Source organism: Cetorhinus maximus, chromosome 1 (assembly GCF_964194155.1).
Source record: "Cetorhinus maximus chromosome 1, sCetMax3.hap1.1, whole genome shotgun sequence".
Classification (NCBI taxonomy): Eukaryota; Metazoa; Chordata; class Chondrichthyes; order Lamniformes; family Cetorhinidae; genus Cetorhinus; species Cetorhinus maximus.
Genome location: NC_135879.1, coordinates 11,512,185 through 11,528,510, shown reverse-complemented (window position 1 = coordinate 11,528,510; position 16,326 = coordinate 11,512,185). Strand labels below are relative to the sequence as shown.

Below are 16,326 nucleotides of genomic sequence, written 5' to 3'. Positions count from 1 at the left end.
ACAGTGTCTCATGGATTCCCAGTCTTGAGTTGCTAAATCTGTTTGAAACCTATCCCATTTAGCATGGTGGTAGTGCCACACAACACGATGGAGGGTATCCTCAATGTGAAGGCGGTGGCCACTCCTACTGATACTGTCATGGACAGATGCATCTGTGGCAGGCAGGTTGGTGAGGATGTTGGTTCCCTCACCACCTGCCGCAGACCCAGTCCAGCGGCCATATCATTTAGGACTAGGCCAGCTCAGCCAGTAGTGGTGCTACTGAGCCACTCTTGGTGATGGACGTTGAAGTTCCCCACCCAGAGTACATTCTGCACCTTTGCCACCCTCAGTGCTTCCTCCAAGTGGTGTTCAACATGGAGGAGAACTGATTCATCAGCTGAGGGAGGGTGGTACGTGGTAATCAACAGGATGTTTCCTTGCACATGTTTGACCTGATGCCATGAGGCTTCATGGGGTCTGGAGTTGATGTTGAGGACTCCGAGGGCAACTCCCTCCCGACTGTTTACCACTGTGCCGCCATCTCTGCCTGGTCTGTCCTGCCGGTGGGACAAGACATACTCAGGGATGGTGATGGTGATGTCTGGAACATTGTCTGTCAGATATGATTCTGTGAGGATGACTATGTCAGGCTGTTGCTTGACCAGTTTGTCAGACAGCTGTCCCAATTTTAGCGCAAGCATCCAGATGTTAGTAAGGAGGACTTTGCAGGGTCGACAGGGCTGAGTTTGCCGTTGTCGTTTCCGGTGCCTAGGTCAATGCCGGGTGGTCTGTCCGGTTTCACGTGAATTTGTAATGGTTTGATGCAACTGAGCTAGGCCATTTCAGAGGGCATTTAAGAGTCAGCCACATTGCTGTGGGCCTGGAGTCACATATAGGCCGGACCGGGTAAAGATGACAGATTTCTTTGGCCTGAAATGTTAACCCTGTTTCTCTCTCCTCAGATGCTGCCTGACCTGCTGAGTATTTGTACCACTTTCTGTTTTTATTTCAGAATTGCAGCATCCGCAGTACTTTTCTTCTATATCCTTAAATGATCTCAGCTTCAATCATTAATTCCTTAAGTGGATTCCAGAATCTCACAACCCTCTATGTAAAAAAAAAAGTCGCTCCTGCTCTCTGTCCTAAGTTAGATAGAATCATAACTCTAAGCCTTTTTTCTAGACCCCTCAATCACTGGAAACAGTCTGCCCCATCCCTTCTTAACATTTAACATCTTTACCCGACCACTGCTTAATATCTGTTCTCGTGAAAACAGTCCCAGTATTTCAAGCCCTTCATTGTATTTTTATTTCCTCATATTGAGCAGCATCCTAGTGAATCTTCACTGTGCAGAATTTGTCTAATATACACCAATGATTGGTAACCATGTGGTTAAAAGTAATGCCATCGTATAAATCTTGATGCTACACTGCACACACAAGTTAATTGTTCCATCCATTCAATTCAAATTAACTCATCATTTTGTTTTCCTTTCAAGCACCCAGCTCCCACTTGGCTGTGTAATATTTATGTTGCTCAGGTCAAATGGTTGGATAATTCAAATGTTCTAGCCTGGGCCTTTACTTTGAATTAGAAGGTGATGCCTTTGCCACATTTGCAGTTGATAACCCGTGAATGATTTTGCAAAGGCAAAAATTGTTGCGAACGTATTTTTGTGCAGTCGCAGAACATGGCGGTTTGATATGATAAGGTTGTGGTCTGTTGTGAGTTGAGTGGCACCCTAGGACCTTGATTTATATTTTCCCATAGTTTTGAGGAAGAGGCTGTGATAGACAGGAGAGAGCATTGATGGAGGAAGCCAAGATAAAAGTGGAAAAGTAACATGCACGGGATTGACTAGGGAAGGAACAGATAGTTGGAAGAAGGGGTGAACTTGGGAGGGAGACGCTTAGTCAATAGGAGTGAAGTGAATGAACAGTCAGTGGGTGTCCGGGATAAATCTGGTTACAAGGTGGTTTCAAAGTGGAATTGATGGTAAACTAATACCTGTGGTACAAATAGCAATGTGTCTGAGAAAATGATATTCAAATGTCTTGTTTTACTTTCTGTATAAAATGAGTGTGATAAGAAGAGACAGACAGAGGAACAAGTGAGACTAAAGGCGAGGCTCTTAAAAACTGAAGGTGATATGATATAATGAGGGAAGTTTAAACATCTGAAAGCCCTACACTTTCAAAGCTGCCTAGAGTGGGCGTAAAGGTAGGGGATGCTTATCAGCCAGAACATTATCTGTCATCTTTTATTTCTTGGGCTGGAGCTGGAAGGCAGCAGGTCTGTATAGGCAAGGTTTCCCAATCTGATCAGTGTTCCTCTATTGCACGCCCTTCCATTCCACCCCCACTTGATGCAATCACAAAGCTGTAGATTAAAATCACTCCCTCCACCTCTGGGGGCTGATGGGTTTCAGCTCCTGTTCACCAGCAACAACTTTATTCCCCTGTATTTTGAACAGGATTAGACTTGTGCCTGACAGGCTACCATGCTCGTGCATATAGTGCATGGCACTCCACACAGCTTGCAAATATATTACTTTTTACCTGTGTAAGGGTGAGCATTGTAGACACTGGGGTCCAACCTGGTTCAGATATAGGATTCCAATAAGCAAAGCTATCTAGCCACATTCTGTAGAATTCCTAAACCCAAAATAATACTAATTTTCCAGGAATTTTTATCCTCTCCTAAAGACACGATTCACAGGTGCCCTGCCATCGCTCACCCCTGTGAATGTAATTTGTGCATGAGACTACTCAACTGCTTAGGGCATCACAGCAAGTCCCTTTCCTATCCTTATCCGACACGCAGCTATTTCCAGTAGGGCTCATTGCGATAGTATTCAGGAGCTGATCTTATCCTGTTTTATACAAGCAGTTAAGCCAATTATAGGCTCCACTACTTCCATTTTGGCTGAAACTGAATTGAAGCTGAGACTTTCCTGGCCTATATGGCTGTTACTTACCAAATATATTTCCTGAGCAATGAGGGGAGCTATTAAGCTTAACGGTAAATTATTTGCACCCAATTGAAGTATAACATGTTTCACCGATCAGCCCCACAATATTTGTCACTTAATTGCAGGACACTAAACGTCTATTTTATAAGACCTGATTTTTCTGTGTTAAAGTATTTTCATGTAGTTCAAGAGACTGGACAGCCCCATGTACAAATAACGGCAACTTGCATTTATTTTGGCCTTTAAATAAAGAACTTGAATTTACAAGGTGTCTTTCGCAATGTCAGGACATCCCAAACTGTTGTTACAGACAGTGAAGCACCCTTGAAGTGTAGTCTTGGCTGTAATGTAGGAAATGCAGCAGCCAATTCGTACACAGCAAGCTCCCAAAAACAGCAGTGAGGTAAATGACCAGATAATCTGTTTTAGTGAGGTTGATTGAGGGATAAGTTGGTCAGAACACCAGCAAGAATGCCCCCTGATCTTCTCCAAATAGTACCATTCGATTTCTCTGGAGAGGGGCACCTCAGAGGTGAGAGTGCTAACACTGAGCCAAGGCTGACACCTTATTAGATAAACATCCCACATGCTTCAGAGAGGCGTAAGGACAGTAAGGCAAAGTTACTTGGATAGACTGTAGAAGTTGGAGTTGTAGCACAGAGAATGTTAGGAGGAGGTTTGTTAGAGGTGTTTAAAATCATAAAGTGTTTAGATAGACAAATGTTTTCAAAGGCTGAAGAATTGATAACCAGAGGGCAGAGATTTAAGGTGATTGGCAAAAGAACCAGAGGCAACATGGGCAAAAATCTTACACAATAGTTAGTTAGGATCTGGAATGCACTATCCATAGGACAGTAGCCTTCAAAAGGGAGTTGGATGAATACTTGGAAAAAGATACAGGAATATGGGGAATGAGTGGGGGCAGTGGGACTGGGTCTTTGGAAGAGCTGGCACAGACATGGTGGCCTCCTTCTGTGCTGTACTATTCTGTGGTTCTAAGGAAAGATTATTAGGGGTGACCAAAAGCTCGGTCAAAGAGATGGATTTAATGAAGGGTCTTAAAAGAGCTGAGCTGGCTGCTGAGAAAGAGGGGTTCAGAGTGGGAATTTAGGATTTAGTTTGAAGGCACAATCACAAAGGCAGGGACAAAGGAAGGAGCGGATAGACAAGAGGTTCAGAGGAATGGGAAGTTCAGGTTGGGGAAGGTTGAGTTGTAGGGTTGGAGGGAGTTTACAGAGATAGGAAGGGGTAAGGCAAATGGACGGTTTTCAACACAAGGATAAGAATTTTAAATTGGAGATATTGAGGACTGGACCCAATGTGGTTCAGTAAAGTGATGGATGAGCAGGACTTGGTGTGGGATAGGATACAGTTATGAATGAGCTGAAGATTATGCATGTATGCATGCATCTAGCCATAGTCCCAAAAGGACCATAGAGATCTCTCTCTGACAGAGACATTTTTGGCTACTTGTAGCTTGAGGGGTGCCACTCCACAAGCATGGGGCAAGGTGAGGAGGCAGGGCCTCCATGAAGTACCACAGCCAGTATGGGGATTGAAACCACGCTGTTGGCGTCATTCTGCATCACGCTCTAGCTATCTAACCAACTGAGCTAACCGACATCTCCCCTGCCCCACCCCTCAACTGAAGATTATACAGGGTAGGGATAAGGGAGACCAGCCAAGAAAACATTAGCGTATTCGGTTGCAAATAGATCATATTTTAAAATATAGAAACCTGGTATCAAGTCAGGTTTCCTTTTTCTCTTTATTCTTCCATGAGATGCGGGCATCGTTGGCAAGGTCAACATTTGCTGCCCTTCCCTAATTGCCCTTGAACTGAGTGGCTTGCTAGACCATTTCAGAGGACAATTTAAAGTCAATCACTTTATTGTGGATCAGAAATCAGGTGTAGGCCAGACCAGGTAAGTACAGCGGATTTCCTTCCCTAAAGGACATTAATAAATCAGATGGATTTTTAAGTCAATCGATGATAGCTTTATGGTCACCATTTGAGGATCCGCCTTCTTTCTCCTCCTTCTGCTGGGCCAGTTGTTAAATGTGTCACTGAGATGTGTAAGGCTCCAAATTTGACCGACAGGTATATGTTGAGTGCTTTGGACTTGATTTTCCAGACAGGCTTCTCATAAGAAACAGTGAACTTTATTTACAGGGCTTCAGCAGCAGTTACACGCTTGCATCAAGGTCCACAACTAGACACAGACTCCACCCCTAAGGTTCTCCATGCTTAGGGCTGATTCATTCACACTGTCATGTGATACTACACAGTGCAATAAGTCTTAAAGCTACAGTCACTATATTCCTTAAAGCTACAGTTACTACTTTGAGTTACCCAACTTTGGCATGGGGCAGCAAGGGGTAGATGTTCCAGGTGCCCTCTTTGATATTAAAAAAGAACAGAAGAACCAGGATTGTTATTGCATTGTGTGTTATTATATGTCATTCTGTCTCACACAAGAAGAATGATCATTACAGTGGGGCATTAGGACTCTTCCACCTATGCAAGTTTTCTTTCCTGGCTATAGTCGCAACTTTAAAGGGGAAGCAGGGGAATGAAAATGAAAGATTAGAGATGGGTGATGCTTACGGCAGAGGACTATCATATCGTATCATTGGTCATTTACTAATGTTACCAAAATTAATTTTTAGGCTTATAAGATTAATTACAACCATTAATATAAAATGTGTACCCTTTTCATTGTTTTAATGTTGTTCAATGAGAATTCAAGAAGCGAGAAAGAATCTAACTTTTGTGAGGTAACTATTGAAGAGATAATGGCGGCTCATATCAACCAAGGCACGATGGGAATGGAGCTGTAACAGAAACAACAGTTGCTATTCTACATTGATCTTCTGAGTCAACGGTGGCCACATTCCTTGGCGCCTTCACTCCCCTGGTCCTGGGTCATAAGTAAATAGTGGATATTCAGTGGGTACTGGTTTGTGGTATTAAATGTAAAGGACCAAACACTCCTGAGCAGTAGATTTTCTGAGCCCCGTAAGGCACTGACCTGGCATAATGATTATATTTAGTTAAATTCAAGGAGCAGCACAGAGTCCTAGGCCAGGGTTTCTCAGATGGTGGAGTTTCCCTTCCTGCCATCCGAGGAATCGGCGGCAAACCCATCTCCGCCCATAGCCGTTGCCCCACAGCCATTTCACGCTCTAATGAGTGTTAATTAGCTGGAGGTGGGACATCTGGCCCCTCCATCGGCAGGAAGTCCCGACTCAGAGAGCTGCCAGCAGCTCTCTAGTCCCAGCAGCGCCAGAAGCTGCAGTGGACAGCACTGGCATTGCAAGTAGTCCCCAGAGCCGAAGTCCCCAGGAGTGCAGGACCAGGTAGGTTTTGGGTGGGTCTCAGGGCGGGGAGGGTAGGTAATGCCTGGAGGGGTGAACAGAGGGGAGGGGGTTTGAGGCGTCGGTAGAGAAGCTGGAAATGAAGGGGCCTTTGGTGGGGGGTGGGGGGAGGGGAGCATCCAATGCTAAAAGGAGGCTGATGGAGGTGCCCCCCCCCGACTCCCGCTCCCCCAAACCATCTTCCCACCTGAGGCCGGAACAGGGTTAATTTTTTTGGGCGCTCCCCCTGCCCCTGATCTCCTCCTGCCAGTCTGAAAATTGAGGCTGGGAAAGAATGGTCCTCGTGTGGTCAATAATTGGCCACTAAAGGGCCTCAATTCAGGCAAGGACGGGCCAGCCTAGGCCTCGCCTGACCCAACCTAAAATTGCGGAGATTGGGGCGGGCGGGAACCCGGTGGGAAGACCAGCTGAAAAATTTTACGGTCACCCCCCCCCTGCCTACAAACTTGTCGGCGGCAGAACATAAATTCTGCCCCTATTTTAAATTAAGAGACATCTGGTGATGGGTGGAAGATTTTTTAGGTTGCTGGTGAGCCTGGATTGTTTCGACACTTGTTCTGTATTTTTTGATAACAGCATCAGAATAAAACAAAGAAGAGCATCAGTTGGATAACAATAGGTGCCATTAAAATTATAAGCCTAGAAATTACTTTCGGAAATATCAGTGGATAACCAAAGATATGATATTCCGCTATCATTTTAAGGCTGGTATCAATTATCCAAAGGTATCCACTACGATCATCAGTTGTAACTCCTAGGATATAGAAACTGATTTAATGGAACAGGGAAAAAAAAAGATCCTTTACTGAGGTGATGAGTTCATATCTCACCATAGCAAATTAAACTCAATACATTGTGCAATTTGTGGTCAGGCATCAGGAAAAATGACCATGAAAAGCTGCCAAGTTGTTGTTAAAAATCCAACTGGTTCACCAATGTCCTTCAGGGAGGGCCTACCACCCACTACCCTGCCTGCTGTCCACATGACTCCAGTCCCACACTATGTAGCTGGCTCTTAGCGCCTTCAGGGCGATTAGGGATGGACAAAAAAAAAAGCATCGCGCCAAAGTAACCCACATTGTAAACAAAAATGAAAAACAGGAACTATTGATTGCACAATGATGACTTGTGTTTATATAAAGCCTTGATCATGCAAAACTGGCCTAAACATTGCCGAAGGAAATTTGGACATGAACCAAAGGAAGATGAGGAGATGCAGCCACATTCTTGAGTTACAGATAGTTTTAAGGAGGATTTTAAAGGATAAGAGAAGAGTGGAGAGGTGGAGAGGTTCAGGGAGAGAATTCCAGAAAGCGATGAGTGATGGTCAGCTGAAGAGCGGAGAGCAGGAGGGGAAGATTCTTCTGGTGAACAAATAAGATTTTCAAAGGAAATGCTGCTCTTATCATCAATTCATGTTTTTCATTAATAATACTGATCTAGCGCTCTCCACACATTGATCGGGGCAACTTTCACCGACCCTGCTCAGACAGGGAGCTTTGTGGGCCTGAATCTCCCAGCATTACAGAAATCGCTCAGTTTTTATTTTAATTGATTTTGATGGTAATGAAAACCAGGCTGGGAGTGCAAGGTCAGCCTTGATCTGTTTGAGTGAAGCTGGAGTAGGTCCAGAGGGCTGGATGGCCGACACTTGCTCCTATATGTTCCATCACAAGTGAGCAGTTAAAGCAGTGAAGATGAAAATGACCTCTTTTTTTTGTTTGGAATACCACCTTCTGTATACATTGAATTTATCATTATTTTGCTCTCCAGCCTTCTCCCCTCTTCTTCTGAAGGCACTGCCTGATTGTGCGGTTACAGCTTCATGGGTAATGCTGTTGCCTGGTAACTTGCCGAGAGTCAATCATTCTTCATGCTTGACCCGTGGGTATGAGCCGACTAGTTGCCAGCAGGTCAGAAGCAACTAGATCTTGTCCTTGCCGAATATTTCACGGCTGCATTTCTCATCTGAAGTCAGTGGCCGGAAACCTGGGCAGGAAGGTCAGAGTGTTTTTGTCCTTCCCGAATCAGCTGTTGAGGCAAATGAATTAACTTATGGGAGCATTGTGTTTAGTTTGGCTCGCTTTCATATTCACTCTCAGCAAAGCCACAGATTTTGAAGTGAAATGTTATTTCATTGTGTCGGAGCACTGATGTTCCAAGTGACGTGGCACAAGTTTTATATTCTATTCCTCGTCACCTTGCCCACTTCAATGAGTTTCTGATCTCAGCCATTCAATTGTGGGGAGAAACCCAATGCAGACCATAGCACTTCCCTGAAGGGGGAGCTGGAAAATCATTCCTGATGCATTTGGACACCACAACTTGTGGCTGGCATAACACAGCATTGGCACTGGTGAGGGCAGCATGTTAGCTGTCTGCCCACTCTGTCAGCCATATTCGACATGGGCCCTAGGGAGAACAATAGGAAGGAGGTTGGGGGGGGCGGGTGGGGGTGGGATTTCATAAAGTCCAGAAAGAAAGGCTCGCTTGTTAGATGTGGTATAATGCATAAACTTCTCAAAGAGAAGCCAGGCTTATCAAAGCACTGGGCAACACAGTTGAGCACGATATCACTTTAGATTATTGGGATAGAACACAGCTAAAGAAAGGCACTTTTTACAAGCGGAACAGTTTGTCTTCAATGGAAATTCAATCCTCTTGAAATTAACAAGGGGATTGTGAATAAGGAGCTTGGTCTTGTATAGATCACATTGTTTCCTTACAAGCTAATCAGTAGATCAACCTAAACAGGAAAAGACCTTTTAATAGCAGTCCTGAGTCACTTTTCTATCAAAGCCTCAGTGCAATGTCTGCTATTTCTATTGGAGTCTTCTTCTGACCTACGAATACTCATTGCTGAGTGTTATGAAATAAATTTAAAAACCACCTAGACAACTCTCACACAGTGGAGGTTATTCAGCAGGTGGGGATAATCCTAATACTGTAAAACTCCCAGAGTTTATGAACATCAGAACTAATCTAGCTTAATTTACATTTTTAAATTAATATGTTTTATGATTCCTTAAGTTCCTCTTATATGTAAATCATATCACTCTGGTTGATGTTAGAAAGAGAAAAAAAACTTGCATTTATTCAGTGCCTTTCACATTCTCAGTATGTCCCAAAGCACATCATGCAACGTGTGAAATATAGTCACGGTTGTATAGCAGCAGCTAACTTGTGTACAACAAGGTCCCAGAAACAATGGCATGGGTTGAGAGTTCATCAGTCGGTGCACTGTTGGCCACTACATCTCAACTAAAATTGCCTCTTCCTTCTTTAAATAGTGCCAGAAAACTTCTATATCCACCTGAACCAGTAACCTCAGTTTTACATCTTATCTGCATAATAGCACCTCTAACGCTGCAAGTGTTAGCCTGGAATATGTGTTCAAGTCTTTAGCGAGGGGCTTGAAGCCTTTCAACTTAAGATAGAGGGAGAAGTGCTACCCCTGAGCCAAGCTCTATGTAGGCTATTGATAGTTAACAGGTAGAATTACTGCCTGCAGCACTGGAGTTATAAAATCCCAAATCTCTTGAAAAGGTTTAATGTACTTTTCACTGGTTCTTCCGGAGGTTCACTGTATAGCCTCTGTATAAAGAATAACAGATACATGGGAGTGATTACAAAATGATAATCCAATCATGAAAAGGAAAAGAAATTGATTTATGATTGCCCTTTGAATCTTTTAATCAGAATACTGTATTATAGTCATTACTCATTTTTTTAATGACAAACTAATCTCTGGTGTCATTGCTCAGGGGCAGTCTGGGTTCTGGGGCATGGTCTAGTTGTTAAAATGCAGCTGTATTAATTTAACCTAACCTGTCCTTTTATGACTATTGCTTAGCTATTACCTGTGTGCAAAAGATCTAAGTAGAAACATCGTTGAGACAATTAGGGTGTGACGCTGAGGGACATTTCTCTAGATTGGTGGTTGCCAGTAAATTCCTTGCCGTTGAGAAAAGGCCAGGTTATTGGAGTCAGAAAGGCTAGGAGGAAGTGACTGGTTTTTTAATCACTTTCTAAAATATGGTTTACACTCTGAAGTGCAATGTTTGAAATGTGATGATGCGTTGCTATGCAGGACATTTATATAAGTGGGTGTTGGGGCAGAAAATCTTTGGATGTCCTCTGCCACTGACCTCCACCCCTCACAACAGCAGAGTTTTTGGGCACCACATAACCTCATAGCACGCTGGGAGGTGAAAGGTGATGGCTCCAACCTGTTGCTGTTGTCCACAACGTCGGCCCCTTTATAAGAAAGCTGATGTGAAAATATTTAAAGGTCTAATTCTCGGATCTTACCAGGCCATGACTCCCATCCACTGGCAACTGCCCCCAGTCCACCGCCCCACCCCACGCCCCCCCACCCCGGCCACCCGCCAATATCCCCACATCCCATACTTCTCTTTACAACCATCCTTCTAAGGACCCGAACACTGACTTATTTCTAGTGTCCAGATCATTTGGCATAAAGAAGGTGGGAACAGCTGGAATTCCAGCAGGGAAGCTCTCTGCCTGACCCTGCTTCCTTCTGACATCAGGACTGTGTTGGATTGAGGTTCCACGTTCCCCAAGCCCCAGTGGAAAGACTAGCTGGCTCCTCCCATTAGTTGCAGGCCCAGTCTTTCTGCTTCTTGTCAGACTACCCTCCCTCCCCATTGCACTCCTGGCTCTGCTACCTCCCCCACCACCACCGCACCCCCACCCACCAACCGAGGCCATGTGGAGATTCAGGGCCACTTTTTCCGTAGGCATTATTCTGCTTTTTAAAAAATGCTACTGAATAACAATTATGTTAAGAAAAACATAACACCTTTCTGTACAATGTTCAGCAAAGAGGCGAACAAATGACTTACCAATCAAAGGAAATGCAGCCTTCAATGGCCCAAAGTTTGACAGGCAAATGGAACTCTGTACATAGACAGATAGGATGCTGGATGAGTAAAGACTAAAGTCCATCTAGTTTGCCTTCTACCATCCTGGTAGATGCATGAAACAATGATAAGGAAGTTGTTAACGAATCTTAGCAATCAATCTCTGTCAATTAGTCTACAACAGACACAGATATCAGCTGAGGAAAAGCTGCCAGTGGTGGAGAGCTTTGGGAGTCACCTGCTCCCCTCAAATTTGTCCCGCTCGCCACATGTCATGCCACAAAGCTTCAGCAACATCTCCACTTATGGAAATAATATTTCAAAAATGAAGGGAACAGGGACAAAAGCACTACAGGGCTGAATATGGACAGTATTTGCAGTAGTAGTGGGTATCAAGGTTAGTGATAATTGATTACATAGTCCAAGTTGGCTAACAGTGCAGGTTAAGTGGTCACGCTAGTTCAGTAGATTTATCAAAAATAATCCGCAGTTGATTAACAAGTAATTCCTTGCTTAATATATTTAGCAATATTCATTCATGTTAACAGCATGCCCAGAGATGATATGGTATGCGTGCTCCACCCAAAGACTGGTCCTTGGCTCATTGTCAGCCGATGCTTCATCCTAAGCTGTTTCACCTCAACAGTTTTTAATCAGTGGTTTGCCATTGCCTTCCACTCTCAGGGGCAGGGTGAGGAGGCAGGTCCCAAGTCTACCTCAGCCGTAGGCAGAAACTGAACCCATATTGTTGGCACTATCCTGAACCACACACTATCCAGCTGAGCTAACTGGCACCACTCTATCTGATATTGTAATTTTAAAAACCTATAAAAAGCTCCGATCAATATTTCAAACAACAAAAGCAAAACATGTATTATCCAAGAGGTGAAGATCACACAATCAGCCACAATCTGAAGTATGTATATTTTAATATTTGTTCCGTTGTTACATTCACTTGCCTGGATGAGTGCAGCTCCAACAACACTCGAGGAGCTTGACACCATCCAGGAGCCCAATTTATTGGCACCCCATCCGCTACCTTAAACATTCACTCCCTCCAGCAACAGTGCACAGTGGCAGCAAAGTGTACTATATACAGGATGCACTACAGCAACTCACCAAGGCTCCTGAGCTCATGAAAGATGCTATCTCAATACCAAATTCCTTTACTACTTTGTGTGAACTCGTCACCTTGTAATTACACCTTCCCACCAGTGATGGTGCTGCAGAGCATCCACTGACAAGCGGCTCTCAATAGAGCAGCTTTCATAATAAAGTTGACAGAAAACGTATTCAGTCATACACATTTTTAATATGTTGTAATTGATACTTTGTAAGCTTGTAATTATTCTTTCACAGTAAAAGAACACTTGAGGCCTGAGCTCCTGGCTCACCCTGCACTGCCTGTTACAAAGAGGTGCTCTTGGTTTAGATGGAGCATCTTTAACCAGGCCGTTGCCTTGGTACAGACCATACTACTTGTACCTGTCTACCATGACCCTCCCAGCTATACTGCTGCCATGTTAATTATCTCCCTTTTCTCTCTGCTCTCTCTCATACCCAGCAGCACACAGTAAGCAAAGCAAAGTCTCTGATGGTTACTGTGAAGCGAGGGAACATTGTTTGAGGGGGCATGATGCTGTGACTGAGATAAGAAGAGGATATCTGTGTGAAAATGATTTCAGACAAAGCTAGCTTTCAGAGGCACTCAATAATGTGAGGTAGCTCACTGAGTACAGCCAACCTTTACAACCAAAAGCACAGCAAAACCTGATACTTTTTTCCTTCAGGGGACAAGCGCTGGGTAGTTTTTACACAGCCATTCCTTCCCCCTTCCCCACCCCTAACACCCTCCCCTCAATCTGGAGTGTTTGTCTCACACCAGCCGACTGCTTTACAAAAAATATATACTATGGTTTATTTTTGTATGTTTCAGAATCAAGCATGCAGCAGTGATAAAGAGTGTGGGCCCAGTGGTTACTGTCACCATTCACACCATCAAGGCTACCCGTCTTGCCTGTCCTGCAGGAGGAGGAAGAAACGCTGCCATAGAGACTCGATGTGCTGCCCGGGGAACTACTGCAGTAATGGTACATTGGCTTTTATTTCACTGGAGCACGAGCCTTATAGAGTGAAAGCAGAATTTAAACTGGGGGCGGGGACTTGTTGGCGGGTGTTAATTCCAACCTAACCCGCTATGTGAGGAATGAAAAATTAAATTGCTTAGTGTGGGAATAAAATGGGCAGCCTTCCTCTAGGAGTGCTGGGCTGTGGCTCAGTTGTAGCACTCTTACCTCTGAGCCCAGAAGGTTTGAAGGTTCAAGCCCCACTTCAGAGACTTGAACATATAATCCAACACTTCAATGCAATGCAGAGGGAGTGCTGTGCTGATAGAAATGCTATTGTTGGGATGAGATGTTAAACAGAGGACCCACCTGCCCTCTTAGGTAGATGTGAAAGATCCCCACAGCACCAATCAAAGCAGAGCAGTTGTCCTGGCTAATATTCATCCCTAAACCAATGTTGCAAATACAGAATTTCTGATCATTATCTCTTTATTTTTGGTGGGGCCTTGCTGTGTGCAGATTGGCTGGCTGGGATGAAGGTCTGGGAAGGGAGGTGCCGAGAGGGAAGCAAGAGTGGAAACAAGCTCTGGCCATCAACAGTTTGCAGATTCATTGCAAAATCTGGAGCAGCATTCATGCTCCCACTGGCTCACGTTTAGGTGGGCATTTCCCTGAATATAAAATGTACCTTTTTGGTGGCAGCCTCTAGCAATCTCATTAAGGACCATTGCTTAGGCCATATGTAGACCTGGTAATCCTGACCTGCTGCATTCAGGGCAAACCTGAATGTTATATTTAAGACCTAAAACGGGCTTTAGGTCCTTTATTAATACATTCAAGGAAGTCACCAGAGACACCTCCAAAGCACCAGAACCAATATGACATAGGAAGCCTTTACACGCTGTACAGATTTGGGACGTTGGCCCAATATAATGATATTGAATCATTTTGTGGCTGTTTATTGCCTGGAAAAAAGTCATGGTGAGGTTGACTTTCACCCCCATAATATCCTGTAAAACCTCTTGCAAACATTACAATACATGTCTGCAGATATATAAAGTATTAAGCGGCAAGACCAGTCTCGAAGAGATTTTTTGTAGTATGAGGGCAATGAGAACATCCAGATTTACCCGATGAAGAATTGCTTAGGGAGAGGACAAATGGCATGTCTGCCTCAGCATGAAGAAGATTAGTTTTGGTGGAGCAGACCACTTAAATCATTTTTCAGTTGTGCCCATTTCCGAAATCCACGCTGTTCATATGTGGTAAAGTTTCGCTCGCCAGCGCACTCTGGCTCATTTCTGGGGAAGGTCCGTGTTGGGACAGCAGTACGATGGAAAAGAATTTCAAACGAAGAAAGGTGCCATTTTATTCCAGGTCTCTGCTCCAAAGGGTGGTTTATAAGCAACAATTCCATGATTCCCCATTCCCAGCGGTGAAAGGTATTTGAGGCACTGTCGACTGAGAGCAAGGGGCCCACGGTCACCCATCCTGTTTAATGAAGCAGTTACAGGAGCGTAGCCTGGCAGCCAAACATGTTGGTGGCTCGATAAGGGAGTGTGCTGAATGACACAATCACATCTGCATCCTGGCACTTTTTTTTTTATAGGGTTGTCAGAAACCACACTTCCCAAAGAACACCACATGAATTTGTTTTGAAGGGTCAGGCACTGCAAAAAACAAATCACTGCCTTGCAATTCGTGACTTCCTGCATTCGAGCATCAGTTTATGATAAATGGATATTCATCTAATACTGCAGTTCTTAGTTAGGGATCGCTCAGGGAATTATATCTGGGGCAATTTCCTTCCCTCATTCTTAACAAAAATCTGCTGGATTCTATCCAAGTTGGTGATTTTTCTGTTGATGGTGATGACTTCACTCTTTAACAAATGGCTAACACTCCATCTAAAAGGCTGACAATGAACCAAACCGCTGCAGACTGATAGAAGGAGGGTGAATTCATTGGTTCCGTGTGCCCAGCAGGGAAGTCTTGCTCAAAGCAAGCACCTCAGAGGATCAATGCTATACTGTTGCAGTCCTGCCACCACCCCACACTCCTTTGAGTTCGAATCCCTGTTGGGAGCTGAAGATTCTACAAAGAATCATTCACTGTGAAGGCAAACAGTCTGTTACCCTCAAGGCTATGAAGACCCAGTCAATGCCTTTTTCAGGAGATGGATTATGATATTGACCATCCATTTCCATACCCATGACAGCAGGATGATCAATTCAACTAAAGGCTTTTTGGCTCCCTAATCATACCTGATCCATGTAAACAATTGGGAGAAACAGTCAAAAAAGCAGGTTGGAGGAAAATGGAAAACTCAGTGGTGTTTGTCATCATCTTTAACTTTGTGTTTTCATATGCCTCAATGTAAATTAGAATGAAATATTATAACACTGGCAGTCACAGAGGAAAGTGATCTCTTCTCCTTGGAGTGATCGCAGGTTCAAAGTCAGGTCTGCTCCCACGCCAAAAGGCAGCCTTTACAGCACAGCAGAAGCATGGCTGGGCTGTCTGTTTACATGGCATCACTAGACTATTTAAGACTGCTAAGAACATAAGAGCTTCTGGAACCTTCCCTCAATATTTTGTACCAAACCACAAGGTCTACAGGGAATACCAGTATAGGAACAGGAGTAGGACATTCTGCCCTTCAAATCTGTTCAGCTCTTCAATTAGATCATAGCTGATCTGTACCTCAATTCCATTTACTTGTGTTTGTTCTATATTCCTTGATTATACCTAATTAAAATTTATCATCCTCAATCTTGAACATTTAAACCCTTTTCAGGGGAAAGAATTCCAGATTTCTGCCATACCTTGTGTTAAAATTGCTGACCAGGTTCTGAATGGCCTGGCTCTGATTTTAAGATAATGTCGGCTTTTTATGGACTCCTTGACCAGAGGAAAGAGTTCTCTGTATCAACCCAATAAAATCCCTTTTCTCATTTTAATCTCATCCATAAGACCCCAGCCCCAACCTTCTAAATCGAAGGGCATACAAGTAAATTCTGTTGCATAAGGGTGTTTGGCAAAGCCA

At 44.0% G+C, this 16,326-nt stretch overlaps 1 protein-coding gene across 1 annotated transcript in view; it reads left to right on the top strand.

Annotated features, from left to right (window-relative positions):
• dkk2 (dickkopf WNT signaling pathway inhibitor 2) overlaps positions 1 to 16,326 on the top strand; it is a 38,358-nt gene that overhangs the window by 6,928 nt on the left and 15,104 nt on the right. Inside the window, exon 2 of the mRNA XM_078542427.1 lies at positions 13,151 to 13,304. Within this exon, the coding sequence (XP_078398553.1) occupies positions 13,151 to 13,304 (154 nt within the window). The remainder of the gene's footprint in view (positions 1 to 13,150; positions 13,305 to 16,326) is intronic.